Genomic DNA, 20,660 nt, shown 5'->3' on the forward strand with positions numbered 1-20,660 from the left:
CACCTCTACCATCCATTGAGAGAAATCTTATCAAGGTCACCACTGACCTCCACCTTGTCAAATCCACTGGTCATTTCTCAGTCCTCATAATGCTTGGCCTCTTTGCATGGTTTGCCAAAGTTTGACCCCTCCCTCCCTCTTGAAACATTTGTTTCACTTGGCTTCTGAAATAACTAATTTTCTTACCTGGCAGAGCTGCTGCTTCATTCTCCTCTCCTGGATTCTCCTCTTCTTCTAGATCTCTAAGCAGTGAGTGTCACAGGGCTCAGTAACCAGACTTCCACTCTATCTACACTCACTTCTTTGGTGCATTTAGTCCTATAGCTTTAAATACCATTTTATATACAATGATAATTTCCAAAATTATATTTCCAGCCCCATCTTCTTCCCTAAACCATACATATGTACAACTCTCTACTCTACATTTTCACTTGATTCTAAAAGGCATCACAAGCTAAATCAAGCATTTCGTATTCTCCCTACCAAGGTACTGCTCTGTCTTCCCTCAGTCTTGGCAAATGGAAACTCTGTTCTTCCATTTACCAAAAATCTTGGAATCATCCTGACTCCTTTCTTTCCCTCATATCCCACATCCAATCCATTAGCAAAATCATTTTGATTGTGTCTACAAAATATATCCAGAATTTGGCTACTTCTTACCACCTCCACCATCGCTCTGTCCAAGTTACCACTAATTCTCACCTGGATTATAGCAGCAGCCTCTTCTCACCTCTAGTGGCCTCTCTTACCAAAGCCTGCTTGAGAGGCCAAACAATACAGGGCTGAGAAATAACCAAGGGATTAGGCAATGTGGGTCATTGGTGACTTGCCTTCACTGGGATGGTAGGCATGAAAGCCCGATAGCTGAACTGAATTCCACTCTATAGTGAAATCCTACATGCCCCCCTTAGTGAGTTCTCCTTGCTGATCCTGTAATAACTTGGCAAGTAAAGTTCCTGGCTCAGAGCCTTTTGTATTTGTTCTTCCTTCTGCCTGGACCACCCTTCCTCCAGAATTCAGGTTTCTATTAAAACAACGGTTCTGAGAGATTCCACCGGGCCATTTTAAATAGTACCTTCTACTCTCTATCCCTTTACTTTTTCTTCATACATTTACCACTATCCGAATATATCCATTCCTTGGATGTCTCCCCATCCTCCTACACACACGGGAACGGAAGCTCCGTGAGGGCAGGGCCTTTGTTTGGTGCCCTGCTGTATACCCGCCACGGCGCACAGCGGGTTCTCCATAAATACCTGTTGAATGAGTAAAAGACCTTCGCCCGAAACGCAGTTACTGCCAAGAACTTGCAGCCCACCCAACTTTAAGACCTCTGCCTACAACCCTTCGGCCTCCAGAAACGTGGGCACGCAGCCTCAACACCTCTCGCAGACGTCGCCCTCTCAGAAGAGGTACTGCAGCGCTTCCGCCCTCGCTCAAATCCCGGAGAAGGCGGGGCGGAGGGTGATGTCATCATCCCGCGCCCTCCTGCCCAGCGACGCGCCCGCGGCTGGCGCAGCCCTTCGCTCGCCCGGCCTCCCCCTCCCTGGTTCCGCGCTCTGGTTCCGCCATGGAATCTAACAAGGATGAAGCCGAGCGCTGTATTAGCATCGCCCTCAAGGCCATCCAGAGCAACCAGCCCGACCGGGCGCTCCGCTTCCTCGAGAAGGCGCAGCGGCTGTACCCGACGCCGCGTGTTCGCGGTGAGTGTGAGGTGCCGGCGAGACAGAGGGGACATTAGAACTAATGCGGGGAATACGGGAACGGACCGACGGGAGCAGTTGGAGGAGGGGGAGGGGTGGCGAGGCGAGGCTACGCCTGCGCACTGGGACGCGCGGTGGGTGCTGGGAAGTGTAGTCTTTCGATCGCGCGCCTCTCCGGGATGCTGCACACCTGCTGACAGGGGCGACCGCGACTTCAGCTTTCCGGGTGCTTGCAGAACCCTCTGAAATTTGGAGTTCCCAAGAATGAGAGGCGCTGGCAGCCCGGGCGAAGGGAACTTAGCTCAAAGCGAAATCGAACTACTTTTCCCAAGGGGCCATTCGGTGGCCCAGGGCCAGTTGCCGCCCTAGGAAATATAGTTTAATAAACATTACTCTGACGGCGAGAATGGGTTCCAAAGAGAGAAATAAGACTTACGGTCTTCGTACTGCCTGCAAAAGCGTCTTCGTATCTTCGCTCCCTTGCACGTTTCCGGTTGAAGGCCAAGGACCAGCCTCCCAAAACTAGAGCCTGCCTTCTCTGCCCCTTCCCCCACCCTCGCCCCCACCCTACCCCACCCCAGGGCTCCACACTAGCACCTTGGACTGTCTGTCCAGAGACCGGGGTTCTCACTCCCTCCTGGAGCCTCTTCATTGGTTTGTGACATCAGGACCGAACTCTCTTGGAGACGCTGGCCCCAGCCCCCCCCACCCCCAGCCCCCTCCCCCCAAGAGTCCCAGTGGCTGGCCGTGTGGACGGCTGGACAGCACCAGGCTGTCCTGTTATGCAGCGCTGGACTGAATGAAGCCTTCCGAACCAGGGAGGGAAAAGTAAGGTTGTCTCAACTACTCAGCATGTCGCTGTACCTGGGAACCCTTTTTTCTTTAACTTAAGTCTTCAAAGAAGTTTTTCTTCATATAAGCTGGAAGAGAGAAATAGGTAGTCTGTTAAAGATACAGGGGTTGTGCCTGCAGTTACCACTTATTAAACAGTCTGGCATATAACAGGTTCTCAGAATCAGAAGACCTGAGTTATCCTGACTGCTGCCATGTGATTTTTCTGAGCTTGTGTTTACTTACCTAGAAAACTAAGGGGTTGGGACGGATAATAAGAATAACAGTAATACCCGTAGGGCTTTTCAGTTTAGAAAGTCTTGGAATGCATTTTCTCATTTGAGCATGCCCTATCAGGGAGGCAGAGCAGAGATCATTAACTTTGTTGTATAGGTGAAGACATATCTTAGTGGCAAGGAACTTGCCCAATATTACCCAGCTAGAAATTGGAAAGTTCTGTGACTCTAAATATATTTACTAAAGGAATAAAATGAAACGAGAGCAGCAGTCAGCCTCCTAATCATCCTTGCCCACATTATGAAATTTAGAAAAGGGAACACTAGCTGAAGAGGTGGCCTGGAATGCCTGCATTTGCCAGGACTCCTGCGGTAACCCCCTCGAGGAGCTTCCCTGTGAAATAAATCATGCTGTATGAGAGGAGAGCGGGGTGGGGTAGTCATAGTTCTATCTGACTCTGATGCCTCTGCGGTTCAGGAGCAGGCAGCCAAGAATGGATGGTAACAATATAGCTTGTGGAGATCTTCCTGTCAGCAGTTCAGGGGCTTTGAGGGATGTCCTTCCTGAGGCTCTAGCACTGGAATTTGCTCAGGCAGGAGAGTCACCTACTGCATATTTGTAATATTTATGATATTCTGGAAATAGCATATGCCTCGTGCTTCTCTGTAAACATCTTGTGTCCATGGCCCTGCACTGGGCTGACAAGGACCTGCCTGGGGTTAATTTTGGCCTAGGATAGGGAAATCTTGGTTAGAAAAATACTAGGTAGTATTGTCCACACTCAGTATGTGAGGTTTGAACTCATTCCTGGTGTTCATTTAATGCAGCCAATGTTTTTGTTTTGTTTGCAAAGTCCTCTGCTTGGTGCTAAGTGGTATAGCAGGATTGGTAAAACATGAGCCTTTGCCTCAAGGAGCATATGATCTAGTGAGGGAGATAGATTACAGAAAAGGTAATATTGTAAGCCATAAAACAATAACTGTAATTAAACAAAAATTAAGCACCCTGTCAGATGCTGAGGGCTTAAGGAGAGACATGAAAAATCCAGTCCCTGCCTTCCATGGATTCACAGTCTGGTGAGGTAGAGGGAAGTCCTCAGGGTGAGGGGCATGGAGGACAATCTCCTGAACTTAAATTACAAGTGCTGTAGCAAGGACATAAAAATAATGGTAGATCTCAGTGAGGAAAGAGTTCAGGGAGACAGCATTGGAACTGTACTTTGGAGGAGAGTAGGAGACTTGGAGAAGAGAGTACTGGAAGAAAGAAATGGAGGCTGGAAGTTGTAAGAGGTCTGGAGGAAGAGATTGAATGTGGCAAGATTTGGAGGCTGTGGAGGTGGTAATTTGAGCATAGAGAGGATTAAGTTTGGAAAGTAGAACGGGGCCAGATTGTGGAAATCCTGCCCTGCCAGGCTGGGATGTTCACTTTATTCTGTAGTTAGTGAGAAAAACCATTGAGGTTTTAGATGGCAGGAAGAAGATAAGGGTATTTTTCTTAAGAGAGAGCAATATGAAGTATCAATAAGAGGAAAGAGAGACTCAAGGCAGAAACTAGGTGGGAGACAGTTGCGCTGAGTAGGTGGGGAGCTCTGAGAGCCTGAGATAAAGGCAGCCTGGAGGAGGAGGTCATTGGAGGGAGCTACCAAACCTTGCGTGAGAGAGGGATGCTAAGGAGAAATGGGTGTTCAGAATCCAAGCCTGTGTGACTGGGAAGAAAGCAAGGCCGAGGAACACGGATGGGAAGAGATGGGGAGAGTGCGAGGTGCCGGTGGGTTGTTGCTGGTGGGTTGGGTTGTTCCAAAGAAGCTGTCAGCCTGGAACTTAGGAGAGCGAGCTTCAGGTTTTAGCTAAAAACCTCGTCTCAGTGTGATGGAGCTCACTGGAGCTGTGTCTGGCTGAAGTCACTGTGGGAAAGTGGGACATGTAGAGGAGGTTGCTGCTGGCACACCCTTAGCCGTAGAGTGAGATGGAGCAACAGGGAGAGGCGGTCCCAGGAGAGAGCAGCTGCCAGGGAGCATTGTGTTGACGAGGTGAGCAGCACTCGGGTGCTGCAGGGGCCCTGGGGACAGGACAAGTTGAGAAATGAAAGGGGAGGATCAAGAGCATGAGAGAAGTGGAAGGACAGACGGAGGGAAGGGTGAGGCCTCCTCAGAGCAATCCTAAAGGGTCGAAGGACCTCACAGTGAAAAGATATGAGGGGCCCTGGCCCATGCGGCTCAGTTAGTTGGAGCGTCGTTCTGTGCACTGAAGGGTCGCAGATTTGATTCCTGGTCAGGGCATGTACCCAGATTTCAGGTTTGATTCCCAGGTGGGGCGCATGCCGGAGGCAACCCATCAATGTTTGTCTCTCACATCGGTGTTTCTCTATATTCCTCTCTCTTCCTCTATCTAAAATTAATAAAAAACTTATCCTTGGGTGAGGGTTTAGAAGAAAAAATAAGGGGAGACCTGAAACTCATGCTGTAGGAAGTGAGGTGGGGAGGCACCAGCAGCTGGACAGTCATATCATGGAGCAGTAGTCAGGCCCTAAGCTGGGATGCCACAGGGCAGGGCTAGTGGAGCTAGTCAGTCCCTTTCTGGGAGTTTCTATCCAGTGCCTGGCAACCTAGTAGACATTGACTTTGCCTGAAGGTTAACAACCATGATGGAAGGTACCAAGTTTTCCAGGAAGCTGATGAGAACATCTGTAGGCCTCAGTTTCCCCGGCATACAAAGAAAGGGCTGACCTGAATGATCTTGCAGCTCAGGCTGCCTGAACCTGTATGAGATGGCTGGCTCTGCGTCCAGGCTAAGTCGGGAAGGCCAGGGTGGGAAGACCAGCGCAGGGGGACAGGAGGATTTGTTGCCGGGAGATTTTGGCATTCAGGGTCTAGGACTGAGGGATGTTCTAGTACTGGTGAGGTCTAAGGTGGGGTTGTGCATTCAAGTCAGCCTTCACAAGCCTCGCTGTGTGCTCAACCCTTCTGTTCACCTGATTTCACTGAGTCTTTTTGACCCCTCAGCAACCCTGTGAAGGCAGAGATCATATCTTCACTGAGGTATTAGATAACTTGACAAGGCTACATGATAATTAGCGAAATAACCAGACTGTCTAGCTCCACTCCCAGACTCTCCCTGCTCTGGCTTCCGTTTTCCGGCTCACCTTGCACACTATGGGTGCATAGAGAGGGCCTGGAAAGAAAAGTAAGAGATAACACTTAATATTTACTGGAACTTGTGCTAAATTCTTTATATGTGTTTACTCATTTACTCCTCCAGCTCTCTCGAGGGAGATGCAGTTTTACATGGAGAAGCACACTTAACTTGTTTGAGATGACCCTGCTAGCAAGTGGCAGAGCCAAGTTTGAACCCAGACAGTCTGAGTCTGCAGTCTGGGGTTGAGGTGGGGCCACCCCTGGTGGCTTTGTCTATAGACCTGCTTTCACCTCTACCTCAGCTGCTCCCTCTCCCCCCCCCCCGCCCAGCTTTGGTTTCTTCTACTAGTTCCCTTCTTTTTAAATGTCTGCCAGCTTTACTGGGAAGGGGCAGAATGGGGATTTGAACCCAGCCATGTCTGTCTAACTCCAAAGTCACATCAAGCTGTTCTATCTCCTCTTTTGTGACCTTTGCCTATCAGCCACTGTGCCAGCAAGGGATGTAACAGTGAATCAGGAGGAGCCAGTCACATCCCACGGGCTGAGAGAGGGGGTATCTGGGCCACAAGAGAGGCCTGCTTGTCAGCAACCAGAAATCTGTCATTGCCAACTCAAGCAGGAACCTTCTGTCTGACCCAGAGCACACCTATTTCCCTTGGCTCTCTTTCTGTAGCTCAGGGAAATTTGAGTGGCTGACTCCATGTCACTGCCCTGAAAAGCTTCCAGAATCTTTCCTGAGAAGTACTGGAGAGAGTCTGTTCTATCTCCTGGCTGATGCTCTGTGACAATTGAATGATGGATCATATTGTCCTTAGGGTAAATCAGCTCAGCCTGGACCACTGGGGCTTCCAGAGAAATCGAAATAAGCAACTTCTTTAAAAGCCCTTAAAAAACAAAACCGTAGCAAACCAAGCTTCTCTTGATCAGCAGCTCTTCATTTGTTGGTTTGCTGCTTTGCATGCCTGGCATGGACCTGGCATCTGGGACAACCTGAAGTGTCAGGTGGGTCCAAAGCCTGCTGAGTGCTGAAACTTTGCTTCCTAAGCCTTGGAGCTCCGTAGTCCACCCACCTCGGGTCCCCTCATCTTCCTGGCCAACGAGTTCATCAGCCCGGGTCATAGTATTAGCAGCTACTCATTTTGAACTTTTGCTCTGTGTCAGTCTCCATGCTGTGTGCTTACACACATTATCTCATCTCATCCCCCCATTGTGAGGAAACAGAGTCAGAGAGGTTTCACAGGTCGACCAGGGTCATACTGTTAGGATTTAGCTGAGCTGAGGTTTGAAACCTGGGTCTTTCTGAATTTAACTTCTCTTCTGAATTTGGAATGACTGTGCTGGAAGGGGCCTCCCCTGCCAGACTTGTATGGTCAACAGCATAGTGAAGAGCAAGGTCCCATGAGCTGGACATCCTAGGGTTCAAGTGCTGCCTGCCCAGCTTGCGCAGCCATGGGCAAGTTGATAAATAACAGCTCCTCCTTCTAATGGGGTGGTAGTAATAAGACCTACCTTTATAGCCATCATGAAGACTGAATGAGCTAATACTGTGCCCAGGCCTGCCTGACACACAGTGAGCACTCATTACTGTTGCTCCTCTCAGAGTGCCTGCTCAGTGTTTGCTATGGGAACCCCTCCACCTCCCTCCCATGGGCAAGCTGGTTGTCAGCTCCTGTGTGTGGATTTCCCAGCTGCTGACTTGGTGAGATCCCATGAGTTTGCTGCAGCTAAGACAGCAATGGCTTAGGGCACATTGGTTCGCTTGAGTCCCAGTGTTCTGCTCCCAGCAAGCCCTACTCAGGCCCCTTGGGTGAGGCCCAGGTATGCCGAAGCACAGGGTGTCTGACACCCAGCACAGTGCTTTGAGCCCAGCAGGCACCTGGCACGTGTGAAGAATCTGGGGAGCAGTGGGCTGTGCTGCTGTCCCTCCTCAGCACAGAGGTGTCCTGGGTCCCTGTGGTGGTGAGATGCCTGGTTTCCCAGGACACTGTACCCCGGGCATGACGGGGGGGTTCAAAACTGGTTTTGTGCCTGAGATAAGTGGGCACAGGGGACTCTCCCAGAGACTTCAGCTTGTCTGTATTGAGTCAGCAAGAACCAAGGACTTGAGTATGAATAACCATGGTCCTGCCTGAGGAAGACATCTAATGCCCTGTATAGACTCTGAACATTGAAGTAGGACATTTGAAATGTAAAAAATAGCTAGTAGTAAGCACATCAAATGTTTATCCTGAGTTTCACACCACCCCTGGCTCTCTGGGGCAGACTTATTGCCCCCACTCCTCATGGCTAAGCGAAGCCTCCGGGAAGTTTCTGACCAATCCCAGCTGGATCGGGTCCTAATGGGGTCCCCATTGCAGAGTGCTCTGTCCGTCTCGGCTCTTCACAGAGGGTGGCTGTTGAACACACTACTTTGGGATTTGAAAAATCTGAAGAATTAACAGTTTATTTTGGAGAACAGGAAAAAAGAAAAAAAATAGTTTGTTTTTTATGCTGAGTTTAAAATGACCTATATATACCCTGCCAACTTCTGAGGGCTGTGGATCCTAAGAGAGCAGTAGCTCCCCCCACCCCCAGCTTGAGTCAGGCAAGAAACGTGGCTTTGCTGGGAGAATAAGCTGGTGGGGTGGGGGGCCTGGCCTCTCAGGGCCAAGTGCCCCTTGGCCATGACATGTGACCTTGCTGGAGCAGGAGGCCTGAATGGTTTCCTTGCCTTGCACAGCCCTGATTGAGTCCCTCAACCAGAAACCACAGTCTGCTGGTGACCAACCCCAACCCACAGACACCACCCATGCGACCCATAGAAAAGCAGGTGGGTCCGACACCCCCTCGGCCAATGGCGAAGCCGGGGGAGGAGGAGAGACCACCAAAGGCTACACTTCGGAACAAGTAGCAGCTGTGAAAAGGTAGGAGGCTGCACCTGGCTGCAGGGGATGGGGCTGGAGGCGGTGGGAAGTTTTTAAGTCTAGAGAAGGCTTCCTGTGGGGTGTCCTCCACCTCACCTCTGCCTGTGGTCCGGATGGGCCCTGGGAGGGTCTTGAAGATGGAAGGAGTCCCGATGGTCAAGCTCACCAGGCCCACTCCTTATTCCCCACAAGGCCCTGGAATATAGTGTGGGAATCAGAACTCCACTGTCCCCTCCTGCCAAGACAACCCACAGCAGAGTCTGGAAATGCTGACACCACCGGTTCTTCTACTGCCTGGCCTCTTTACACAGTTCTGTTTGTCAGAGATGAGGCCTGGTCTCTCCCCCTCCCCCCATCCTCCCCCAATGCACAACCCCGCCCCCAACAAAGACCCTTTCAGACCAGAGCCTGTGTGGGGTGAGTAGAGACAGGAGACGGTTATCCATCCCTCCAAGGCTTGGGCAGGCCCTGCTTGGAGCACCTCACTACCAGGCCGAGATGGCCCAGCCAGGGCTTCCCAGGCTTTCTTTTCTCCCCAGGCCTCCCCGCGCTAGCTAGACTTGGGACCTCCGAGGTCATTCCCACGTGGTCCTGGCTGCTATGCTGGTGAAGACATCAGCAAACTTCAGGACTGGGTTCAGCCTGCGTGTGACCTAGCACGATTGTAGTTTGTCATAAAAACGTGCCAAATTTACATTTTTCTGACCAGACAAACCTATTGGTTGTAGGCAACAGAAACTTGATTGTGGGGAGTTAAGAGTGCCTGGAAAAGTTCGAGAAGCAGGGTCTCATCGGGGCCCTGAGATGGGGTGAACAGACACCTGCCATGGCCTTTATGTTGCCCATTCAAGACTCAAATTGCAAGGAGAGGAGATAGCTGGCCCAGCTTGGGCCACACCTGCCCTTGGGCAAAGGCCCCTGGTTGACAGTCCTTGTGAGGTCGCCTGCAGTGAGGGTGCTGTTAGCAAAGGTTCCTGGCCTGGCAAACGCAGCAGCTGCCCCTCTTAAACCCTATACGTATTCTTGGTATTTCCTCTGCGCCCTGCCCAGATCCCCATCACCACTGGAGCTTTCTGAGGCTCCCTTGTTCCCAAATTCTGACAGCCTGTGGCCCTGAGGGTGCTCAGAGCTGTGTGCTCTCGCTGCTTGTCCTTGCCCACCTGACCTCATAGCTCTAGGCCCACATAGAGCTTCCTCCCCCTACCGGCTTGCTCTTCTCCTTCCCCCAGGGTCAAGCAGTGTAAAGATTACTATGAGATCCTGGGAGTGAGCAGAGGGGCCTCCGATGAGGACCTGAAGAAGGCCTACCGCAAACTGGCCCTCAAATTCCACCCAGACAAGAACCACGCACCGGGCGCCACTGAAGCTTTCAAAGGTACGCCAACCCTGGTGTCCTGCTATTTTGGTTTTTATCTCCTGTCCTTGGAAAGGAGTAAGGGGCTTTTCTAGGAAGCAGCCTTGAACCCAGGTCCTACTGGCTCGGGAACTGCTTCCTGGAAGAAGGTCTTAGCAGCCACCTCTGGCCACGCAGAGTCTGTCAGACCTCAGATTGCATCCTCCTGCCCCCCCTTCCTCTTCATTCCCTGGGGGGCTAAGGTAAAAGAGGACCAATGGCTCCTCCAGGCCATACAGTGATGGAGGGGCAGAAGCAGTCCACCTGATCCATCTCCATAACTGTTTCCTGTGCTGAGAAACTGGGCAGCCCCAGGTCAAGGGCCTCTGGCCTGGTGGCCTCCTCAGTGCCAGCAGCCATAGCCAGCCAACCCCCGACCCCCTCTACACATGCCTTCTGTGTCTGACACCACGTGCACCCTGGGGCCTGCAGGGGGGACGTGGCAGTCCCTCTGGCCTTGGCTTGTTGGTTCTGGGATGTGTTTCTGTTCTGGCTGAAATCTTCAGCTACTCTCTAATCGGTTAGATTTTCATTTACCCTGCGTGTGGGTACAGACCCTGTGTTACTAGGCACTGCAGGTCCACATCGCCCAGATATCTCCTCTCTCATGCCCACCTGTCCCTCCTGGGACCTTCAGGATCTCAGGCTCACTTCCCTGGGGGAGAGAGCATGGTGACTAGCCTATCCTGGCCCAGGCAGGGTGCTGCATAGTACTAAGGCAGTGACCATAGCCAGGTGGGAATCCTGTGGCAGAGCAGACCCCAAGACCTGGTGTGCTGTCTCTGGAGCCCACCCCGGGTGCTGCTTGGGGTTGGTCATGGGACAGTCTGCAGGCATCACCCCCTGCTGCCTGTCAGCCAGCCCAGAGGATGAAGGAGAACAGAGTAGGGAAGCAAGGTGGCTGTGGTTAATGTTTCTCCAGCCCTGACCTCTGCCTGCAGCCTCCCCCAGCAGGCACTGAGAGGCCACACCTGGCTGTGAGCCTTGTGGGAATGGGAGGAGGAGGGGCATTCACCTCATTCTCAGGGGTTGCAGGGTCTGAAGCAGGTGCAGCTCTGACCCTCTCCTGTGAGAGAGTGGCCGATTGAGAGGGAGCAAGAGACTCAGGAGGCTGGAGCTGGGGACCTTTGAAGTCCAAGCTTCCCACCTGGCGAGCTCTACTGGGAAGGCCCCAGTGCAGAGGAACTGCACCTGGGACCTGGACCCCAGGGAAGAGAGGGCTCCTCGCCCAGGCCACACTACCAGCAGATAAGGAGCCTCGACTGGAACCAGGGATTTTTACTTGCCCTGCAGTTCCTGCTGCTTCCAGTTGACAACAGGACATCGTATATCTTTTTGGCCCTTAGGTCACACTGTGACCTCAAGATTACATAACCTCCAGAAAGAAATGCCCCATCCACTGGGCACCTCAAGAGAGAGGAATGGAGGTGGGGGGTGGATTCATGAAATCAGAGAGCAAACTTGAAGCAAGACCCCTGGGTCTGACTCCTGACTCCGCAACATCAGAGCTCTATGAGCTTACCCTTAACCTCTCTGAGCCTCTGTTTTCTTGTTAGTAAAATGGAGATGAAGTTGCTGTTAGGAGTAGCTAAGATAATGCCTATAAGGGCCTGGTGTGCAGAAAAAGTTGGACTCTCATCATGAGGTGGAGAGCGAGGAGCCTGCATGTTAATCCTCTGCCCAGCCCGGGCTGCCCAGGTTCACTTAGAGACATTCTCGCATGCCCCCCACACACACACTTGCTTAATAGCCGAACTTCCCGAAGTGAGCTGCTGACTGCCGTAGGAGCCGTGTCACCCGCACCCCAGCGTCCCCAGATCTGACTTTTCTACCACCTTTCCAGCCATTGGCACAGCATATGCAGTACTTAGCAACCCAGAAAAGAGGAAGCAGTATGACCAGTTTGGTGATGACAAGAGCCAGGCAGCCCGGCATGGCCATGGGCATGGGGACTTCCACCGTGGCTTTGAGGCTGACATCTCCCCAGAAGACCTCTTCAACATGTTCTTTGGCGGTGGCTTCCCATCTAGTAAGTCCCCCCACCCTCCCCACAGCCAGGTCTCAGCAGGGTGAAGGTGGGAGACTGGATGCCAGCCTCTCCCTTCCCCAGCAGTCTCACTCCTGATTCAATCCCTCTTACCCACAGGTAACGTCCATGTCTACAGCAATGGCCGTATGCGCTATAACTACCAGCAAAGGCAGGATCGAAGGGACAACCAGGGTGACGTGAGTGAGGAAGGTGCTGGGGAGAGGAGGGGGTGGGGCCTGGAGGGGTAGTGACATGCTCAGCTGTCTATTCTGGGATGGCAGCATTCCCACAACTCTCAGCAAGGAGCCATCTTAGGCCTCCCTTGCCATTCTTCTGAGCGACACCAGAGGGAGCCCACTTCACATTGCCCACTAGGAGTGGGGTTTGATGGCCTGTTTTGGAGAATGTAATGCAGAATGTTTTCCACCTACAGACAGGTTCCAATGTGAACAGCCTTTGTTCATAAGGCCAACATTTTTCAAGCAATGGGAAGCTAAGCTTCATGAAAGAATTATAAAGGATGACAGTATAGGTGCTGAGTCTTGTCTTTCCGGCACTCAAGAAATGTATGCAAAGCTATATCAAGACAGTGCTTCAAACACACTTCGAATGCTGCAAGAACAGCTACCTAACTAAAATTAAAACACTGAGGACAGTTGCAGAGCATTTAAAATTGTGGCAGGCAGAGGGGTTCCCTTTTGCTTTGACAGTGTAGCCTTATGGGTTTTTTATTTTAAAATTTTTATTTTGTATATATTTAACATACAGAAGAGTTTTAAAATTATAAATTACTGTACAGTGAACAAATTTATTTTTATAGTTTTTTAACTGGCGATTTTTAAATTGGTAATATATTTGTATGGTTTAAAATTCGAAAAGGTATATGTAGTGAAAGTCTCCCTCCAGCTCTACCTCCCATTCTTCTGGAGGCAGCCACTTTTGCTCATTTTTTGGTATTTTCTCACTAATGCATATACCCACCTTCCTCCTGTATTTAGCACTAGTTTCTGGCAGGTGGCGGGGCCTGTTTGCACAGTGACTACCTCCCACTGCCTGGGCTAACTGTGCTGGGGGGAGCTGGTGGCAATGGTGGTGGGTGCACACTCCACTCGGTCTGGCTTGGATGACTTTCGATCTGCTCTTCCCTCCAGGGCGGGCTGGGGGTATTTGTCCAACTGATGCCCATCCTCATCCTGATCCTCGTGTCAGCTCTGAGCCAGCTTATGGTCTCCAGTCCACCCTACAGCCTGAGCCCAAGGCCGTGAGTACCTGTACCTGGGAGGGGGAGGGGGGAGCAGGTGGGAACTTTGGAGTTTCATCCACCATCAGGAGCCTTCCCATCCTGCAGAGTTTTGATCATAATGCATAAAGCTGGCTTAGAAACAAGAAAATACACTTTCCCTATTAAGTAGAAGTTCTTGATCTTTTCAGGATCTCAGTTCCCTAAGAAAATGCAGATCTTTTTCTTAGAGCCCTGCACATAAGCACAATTTTGCATATGATTTCACAGGCTTTATGACACACACCCCCCCCCAATCTCCTGACCTTGAGATAAGAATCTCTGCTCTTATGTTAGGAGTGGGGGCCTTAGGGCCATGGAAAGAACAGGGGCTTTGGAGTCAGACAGAGCAAAGGTGGCTTTGAATTCCAGCTCCTCTACTAACTAAGCAGTTTTGTGACCCTGGACAAGTTACTTAACTTCTCTGAGCCTTGGTTTCCTCATCTATAAAATGGGAACAACAATATCTACCTGCTTGTGAAAATTAAATGAGTAATAAAATGCCAGACTCATTGGAAATGCTCAACAGTATTTATTGAATGAATATGGACTCAATTGCCAGCAGTGAACTTGGGCAAGTTATTTGACCATGTAAGGTGTCAGCTCCCCTCATTTATTTCTGGCACCTGACAGTATCTGATGAACAGGGGGTGCTCAGCTTCTATTGGTGGAGGCCCTCTACTCCCACCTAGCAGCTTGGCTCTGCCTGGGAGCCTGGCAGCATCCCTGTCAGCCAGCAGGGGGCAGAGTCGGTCCACTGGGCCCACACCAGCCCACACAGGCTCTTTGTGGCCTGATGGCAGCTTTTTCTCTGCAGCTGGAAAGATGACAGGCAGCAGTGGGCAAGTAGGTAGACTGTCCTCCCTGGAGCACTCACTCCTGTCTGCGTGTTGAGGCTCTTCCCACAACCTGTGAGCCTGCAGTTGGAGCTGGAACATAAAATCCAAGAGCTGGATCCTGTTGTTTTGTTCCTAAGCCTCTTAACTGTAGGCTAGGAGCTCCTGAATAGCCAGGCAGGCCCTCAGCAAGAATTGTCTTAAGGGATGAATGAGAAAATGGAGGCACAGGGAGCTCAAGTCACACAGCTCATCAGAGAGGGAGCCCAGACTCACTCCAGGTTCCCTGGTTTCCTGACTGGGCCTCTCAGAAAGGGGCTTCTCACCAAAGTCCCCCGAGTCTACAGCATGGTAAGCACGGAGCCTGAGGAAGGCTGGCTCTATCTATGGGAAGCGCTCGCCGTTGGCTGGGCCCTTTGGACAGGAGGGACACCCTGCTTTTCTTCAGACCCTCACTCTGGGTAGTGTGCAAGTTCCTGCTGTAGTTTGGGAGGGAGGCAACTACCCCTGTGGCCTGTGTGACATCTCCTGTCAGGGGCCTTGTCATCCCCAGAGCTACCTTGGGCTTGGGGCCCATGCTTACTTTGTGCCTGGTATATTTCTGGCCAGGTCGGTGGGCCACATTCATAAGAGAGTCACTGACCACCTGAACGTCGTCTACTACGTGGCAGACGCCTTCTCTGAGGAGTACACAGGCTCCAGCCTAAAAACAGTGGAGCGGAACGTGGAAGATGATTATATTGCTAACCTCCGAAACAACTGCTGGAAGGAGAAGCAGCAAAGTGAGTGTGCGTGTGCTGGGGCACAGGGCTTGAGAACAGGGAAGAAGAAAGCCCTACTTGCCCAGTGGTTTGTGGGCCCAGCACCTTGCACTGCCCTGCACCAACCACCTCTCAGTCTAGAGCTGGGCTCCACCCCTCTGTTTCCCTGGAGCCAAGAGCCATGGGCCACCTGGAGACTTCCTCCAGGTTCCTGTAAGTCACTGCAATCAGCCTGTTGTTTGGCTGCCAGAGGCACATATGTCGACAGAGATTGGAGCAGATCTCATGGGCACCCACTGATTGGACGTCTGGCTCTATCTGTGGGACCCTGGGGCAGTCTGACCAGGATAACAGGTTCTTACCTTGGTTGGCCTCACCCCCACCCCAAGTTGGGACCATAGTCTTTCCTCCTTCAGGGTCCTCCTTTAAGGTCCTCTGCCCCAGCTCCTGGGCCTATAACAGCCTTCCTCCTGTCCCCACAGGCCAGACAGGTACCCTAGCGGGCTTCAGGAGGTACCGCGTGTGTTCTAACCCTGCCCCATTGCTTTGCAGAGGAAGGCTTGTTATACCGGGCCCGCTACTTTGGCGACGCAGATATGTACCACAAAGCACAGAGGATGAGCACCCCAAGCTGTAACCGACTGTCAGAGGTGCAGGCCTCCCTGCATGGATAGTCCTGGGCCAGCCACGCTACCGAGGTCCAAGTATGAGCCAGGGCCGCCCCTGCCCTGCAACTTCCGGCAGCTCTGGCCCTGGTCATGAGGCAGAGGGGGGTGGGAGGGGGAGAGGGGTAGAGCCTGGTGATAATGGCACAGACTCCTTGTCCCCAGCCTGACCACCAGCTGCAGAGTTGGGGCAGCTCTGGGGTGTGTTTGGAAACAGGTCTGCTTCAGGCCTCTACTCTTTGCCCCACCCCCACCCTACTCCCTGGCTCGGCTCAAGCTGTGGAGTACCCCAGAGCCAAGCAGAAGGGGAGCCTGAGGCTGCTGCTGAGAGCCACTTGTGCCTCCTTGGTCTGCTCCAGCCATCAGGTCACGACGGCCCTTTCCCAAGTGCAGCAGACTCTTCTCTGTACCCTGGTGTTTAAGGAGAACCATGTGGGAACGGTTAGGCCAAGAGCCCTTCCTCTCCCTCTGCTCTTCTGGGCAGTAGGACATGGAACAAGATGGGAGCCTGACAAAGAGCAGGGGAGGGAGCCAACAGGCTGGAAACAGGAGAGGCCTGTGCACCCTGACCACTCCCTCTGGTTGGATCAGAGGCTGGCTCTGTCTGTGTCTCTGTCTCTCTCTAGTCTCTGTCCATCTCTCACTGTCTCTCTTGTCTTTTGTCTGTCACTGTGTCTCATGCTACTGCAGCTGCAGCCTGGAAGCCACAGGTATCTGGCCTTCCCAGGCATCTCACCTGTGGTCTGAGGAAGGGAACAGAAGGTCATGAGTTCAGGGTAGAATGCAGAGCTCTCAGCACAGAGAGGGTGGGGGAAAATGAAAGTTGCCGGTATCAGGCAACCTGCCTCCTGTGTGGGTAGTGGGCTCTGCTTCCAGCATTTGCCAGAGGGTTCAACTTGGACCAACCCCAGAGGAGTGTGGGCAGGGCCAGTATAAGTTCTTTCTCCTGTTGGTACCTTGTCCATCCCTCTGCCTGGGTCCCCTCAGCAGGGATCCAGATATAGACTCGATACTTTGAGGCTGTTTGCTTGTGCCTCCAGGAGAGAGAGCAGACTGCAGGAGGGCAGTTGGGCACAGCTCAGGTGGGCAGGACAGTGACAAGAGGGTTGCTTGTTTGTATAGGCTAAGCTAAAGACTGGACACGTGACTGCCAAGCTAACTGTTCCACTCTCCTCCCCAGACCATGAAATCCCTGGAGAATTTTTGGTGACATGCACTGAGCCAAGGTGACAGACTGTATATTTAAGGAAAGACATAAAAAGGAAAAAACAAAAAACATTAAAATGGATTGGAGGCCGAACGCCACACAACTGTCCTCTCTCTCACCCAGTAAATGCAGAAAGCTCTTAGGACAGACAGGAAAACCTGCCACGGGCCTGCTTCCCTTCCTCCCAGGGCTGGCAGAGGCTCAGGCTCCGAAGAGGCTCAGGCTCCACATCGGCTCTCTCCTAGGATACAGAAACCATGGCAACGAAAGCAGAATGTAAAACTTGTAGCAAATGTCTGTGGGAAGGGCTGGGGGAGGGGGTGCCCCACTGCCTTTCTTCCCCCTCCCAGGAGCCACCACCAGTCACCTCTCAGTGGAATCCAGTCAGAGGCGTAGGCAAAGGATAGAGGAGGAAAGAACTTTCCAGAGAATGTAATGTATAGATGCGTGTATATGTATATATATCTATTTATATGTAAATAGCATATATAAAGATATATATAGATATATAGTCTACTTCTTAAACTGCAGGGATTTGGTGAATTGTTTAGTTGATTTCTTCCCTGTTTTAGAAAACGGACTGTTTGGGGAAGGCAACCTGGTCCCTCACAGGCTAGACATGAGCCATAGCTGACAGCAGAAGGAAAGTCGGGTCAGCTCTTAACATTCCCCTCAGCCAGCCTGGTTTTAATGGCGGCAGCAATCATGATAGTGTAAATCTGTAGGAAGTTTTTGAAGGTTGCCAGATTTATGGTTAAGTTTGGGGGGAGAAAGTGCCCTTAGGGCCAGGTGCCAGGTCAGTATTGAGTCATGGTAGAGGCCCCAGATGGCCTGGGGTGAGGTCACCCACCTCAAGCTTTGGCCAGCTCAGGTGGGCTCTTTGTCCTGGTGCCCAGGAGCCCTCTGACCCCCTGCCAGAGAACAGCAAGGTTGTGGAGGGACCAGGTTCTGCCTAGCCACCTCGCCTCGCCCCCTTAGTCCCTGAGTGAGTCTTGCCTTATAGGTGCCACAGGGCGCACAGCTCCATGGTTGCCACTGGTTTTTCCTGAGTCGTGTACCAAGGACTCTAGAAGGCTCTTCCTCCAAGAGTCAGCCAGCTGGTACCAGGACCCCAGGGCAGCAGCTTACTCCTGAAGAAAGTCTGCCTGTGGGCACATCTGTCTCTGCCCTCCATGGACATGACGCCACCTGGCCTTCTCTTGCACTTTGGACAAAGGATGTATTTGAATCAGGAGGGTTTTCTTATCCTCACCTTCAAATGAGGATTTTTCTCAAAACAGCAGTTGCTGCCAGGGGAATGAAGGGAGGTTTTATTTATTCCCACAGTTTCAGCTGGGCCTTTTGGAATTACCATTTTTCCCCTGAATTTTCCTCTGGCGGTGGGTGTGTCTTTGAGCCTGCCATCTTCCAAAGCCTTACTTCCCCAAGCTGCCAGCTAGGAGGTGATAACCATCCTCCCAGAGTTTCTCCTGGCTCTTTTTAAAGTTCCCCAACAAACAGGTTCTTGGGAAAGGAAGTTTGATAAAGAAATGTCAAACCTGGTTTTTGAACAAGATCCTGCCCTGTGATGAAGTGGCCGCCCCGGCCCAGAGAAATGTTAACTGGACATGGGCAACAGTGTCCCACCACAGTGGCCCTGGCACTCTGCCCCACCATCCCGACAGCTGGTCTTGGTAGCTGTCCCTAGACAGTCTGAGCCATGTGCAATAAGAACATAGATCCTAAAGGATCCCCTGAGAAGCTGTATTTCTTGAAATTAGAATTCTGAAATTGTACATCTATAAATATGTTTATTATGTGATTGGCTGTGGTGGGTCTGCTTTGAGCAAGGGGGCAAATGGGGGGGGCTCCCTACAAACCCCTGTTGCTACTGACATCCCACAAAGAGTTTTTGGGACGACTGAATGTCCCCCTCACCCCTTGCCCCAGCTGATAGCCACATAAGGGCACCAATGTTCCAGGGCTGACTCCATCCAGGCAAAGGGTAAGGGACTCAAGCCAGGACCCTGGGATCCCCGGTATCAGTCCTGAGTTGGCAACTGGGATATTATCACAACCTCTGTTTTTCCTTGTTCCTGCTTCCCCCATTCCTTCGATTCCATCAGGCCTGCTGTGAGCAAAAAATGGTTCCAGATCTCCCTTCTCCCCAGCCTAGAGCTCTAGCCCACTCCGGGTGCAGGGCCAGGGGAAAAGTTCTCCGAGTTTCTTTTCATCTCTGGCTGCACAGTCTTCCCAGCCATCTTTCCCACACCGCCCCCACAGCCTGCCCTCCTCCCCTAGAAGGTTGGAAAAGTTAAAAATGAGGCAGCTCCAGTGGGGCTTCCCGTGAATGGAGCAGCAGATCTGCCCAAGGCCTCCCAGAAACAGGGCCCTGCAGCCCTTACTGGCGGCCTGAGGCCCCTCCCGCTGCCTCTCCAGCCAAAGACAGGCAGGCTGCCTAGTGGTGCCACTGCAGCCTGGGAGCTCATTGGCTGTCCCACTCAGGGTCACCGCAGCCTGCCCTGCCTGGTCTGCGAGCTGCCACTTGTTAACTGCAGTTGGCAGGGGCAGTCCCTGCCACCCCCATTTGCCCAACCCATCCCCCTGCCCTCAGCATGCAGCTCAGCGAGCCAGAAGGTGCTGGACAGACTCCAACTGTTTGCTGCAAAAAAGAGCCTTTGACAAGTGTCCCCACCCACTGTCAGGTGGCAAAACCTCTAGCCCATCCAAGCTCCTGGGATCTGCCAACTTATCTCCTCATCCCAGGCTGCCCCCAAGGAGCACACATCCCGGCCCAACTGTAACCTCATCCCCACCCTGGTTGCTGGGCAAAATCACCTGGCTTTCTAGGGGAGACACACAAACAGCAGTGCCAAGACAGGTAAACAGACTGGGACACAGCCTCAGTTCTGGAGCAACTCAGAATGCTCACGAGATGTCACACCATGCGATTTGGGTGAGGCTGTTCCAGAGCAGGAAACAGGTTTGGGGGAGGGAAGGCCATGACCAAGATGACCAAGGATCTTCATGAAACTGTGTGTCTTGGGGGTGGGGGGTGGGGAGTAAGCAAAGCAATCATTCTGCAAATATTCGCTGAACCCAAACTCACTGTTCTCAAGAAGAAAAAAACCATTTGTGCCAAGTAGAGTGGTGGGAGCTGAGTTCCAAAGGGAAGAAAGGCCACACTAAGGAAAATTGGACTTAATCTAGGGGCTTGGGCTGGAGATGAGCTGCCCATAGAAGCAGGTGCACTCTCTCTCCTGGCAATGGCAAAGGTGTCCACTCGTGTGTGCAGGGCAACTTCCCTCCGTTGGCATCACCTCCAAAAGGCAGCATAGGAGATCGGTTGGGATTCATTGCGGACTCCACAGCCCCACTGCCTGGGCTGGATCCATCTACTGGCTGGCCTTGGGCCTGTCACTTAATGTCCCTCTGCCTCAGTGTCCTCACCTTGTGAGGAGAGAAAGGGTTATCACATAGATAGCACACTACATGAAAAAGATTAACTGACCCACCAACTAAGTGTCAAGTCCCATTCCAGGCACTGAAACCACAAAGGTGACTGAGACATGGCCTGCCCTGGAGGGGCTGTGGGCGGGGAAGGAGCCAGAGTTCAACAGACCCCAGGGCACAGAGGACTGATACAAACAAACCTGGGAGCCTGGCAGGCAGCAGGTGGGAGCAGCTCTGGCTGGGGCCTCTTG

The 20,660-nt window shown here is 52.1% G+C and overlaps 1 protein-coding gene across 3 annotated transcripts; it reads left to right on the forward strand.

Moving 5' to 3' along the window:
* Positions 1-1,434: 1,434 nt before the first annotated feature.
* DNAJB12 (DnaJ heat shock protein family (Hsp40) member B12) lies at positions 1,435-18,778 on the forward strand. 3 transcript variants are annotated; one of them, XM_081158570.1, is made up of 9 exons: positions 1,435-1,703; positions 8,624-8,807; positions 10,037-10,182; positions 12,044-12,229; positions 12,347-12,426; positions 13,381-13,490; positions 14,954-15,126; positions 15,658-15,803; positions 16,951-17,068. In XM_081158570.1, exons 1-8 carry the CDS (start codon positions 1,571-1,573, stop codon positions 15,777-15,779), a joined length of 1,134 nt encoding a protein of 377 aa, XP_081014696.1. In that variant the 5' UTR covers positions 1,435-1,570; the 3' UTR covers positions 15,780-15,803; positions 16,951-17,068. The 3 variants fall into 3 exon arrangements, with proteins under 3 accessions (XP_081014696.1, XP_081014695.1, XP_081014694.1); XM_081158569.1 differs by having other exon boundaries at positions 1,482-1,703; positions 15,658-15,809; positions 16,951-18,778; XM_081158568.1 differs by having other exon boundaries at positions 1,497-1,703; positions 15,658-15,755; positions 16,951-18,778.
* The last annotated feature ends 1,882 nt before the right edge of the window (positions 18,779-20,660 follow it).

Source organism: Miniopterus schreibersii, assembly GCF_964146895.1.
Source record: "Miniopterus schreibersii genome assembly, chromosome: 14".
Lineage (NCBI taxonomy): Eukaryota > Metazoa > Chordata > Mammalia > Chiroptera > Miniopteridae > Miniopterus > Miniopterus schreibersii.

Bases quoted from the DNA above. Each gene is read 5' to 3' on its own strand.
- DNAJB12 (XM_081158568.1), top strand. From the start codon at position 1,571: ATGGAATCTAACAAGGATGAAGCCGAGCGCTGTATTAGCATCGCCCTC. The intron at 10,183-12,043 runs GTACGCCAACCC...CCACCTTTCCAG, and splicing joins CGCCACTGAAGCTTTCAAAG to CCATTGGCACAGCATATGCA. The intron at 12,427-13,380 runs GTGAGTGAGGAA...TCTTCCCTCCAG, and splicing joins GAAGGGACAACCAGGGTGAC to GGCGGGCTGGGGGTATTTGT.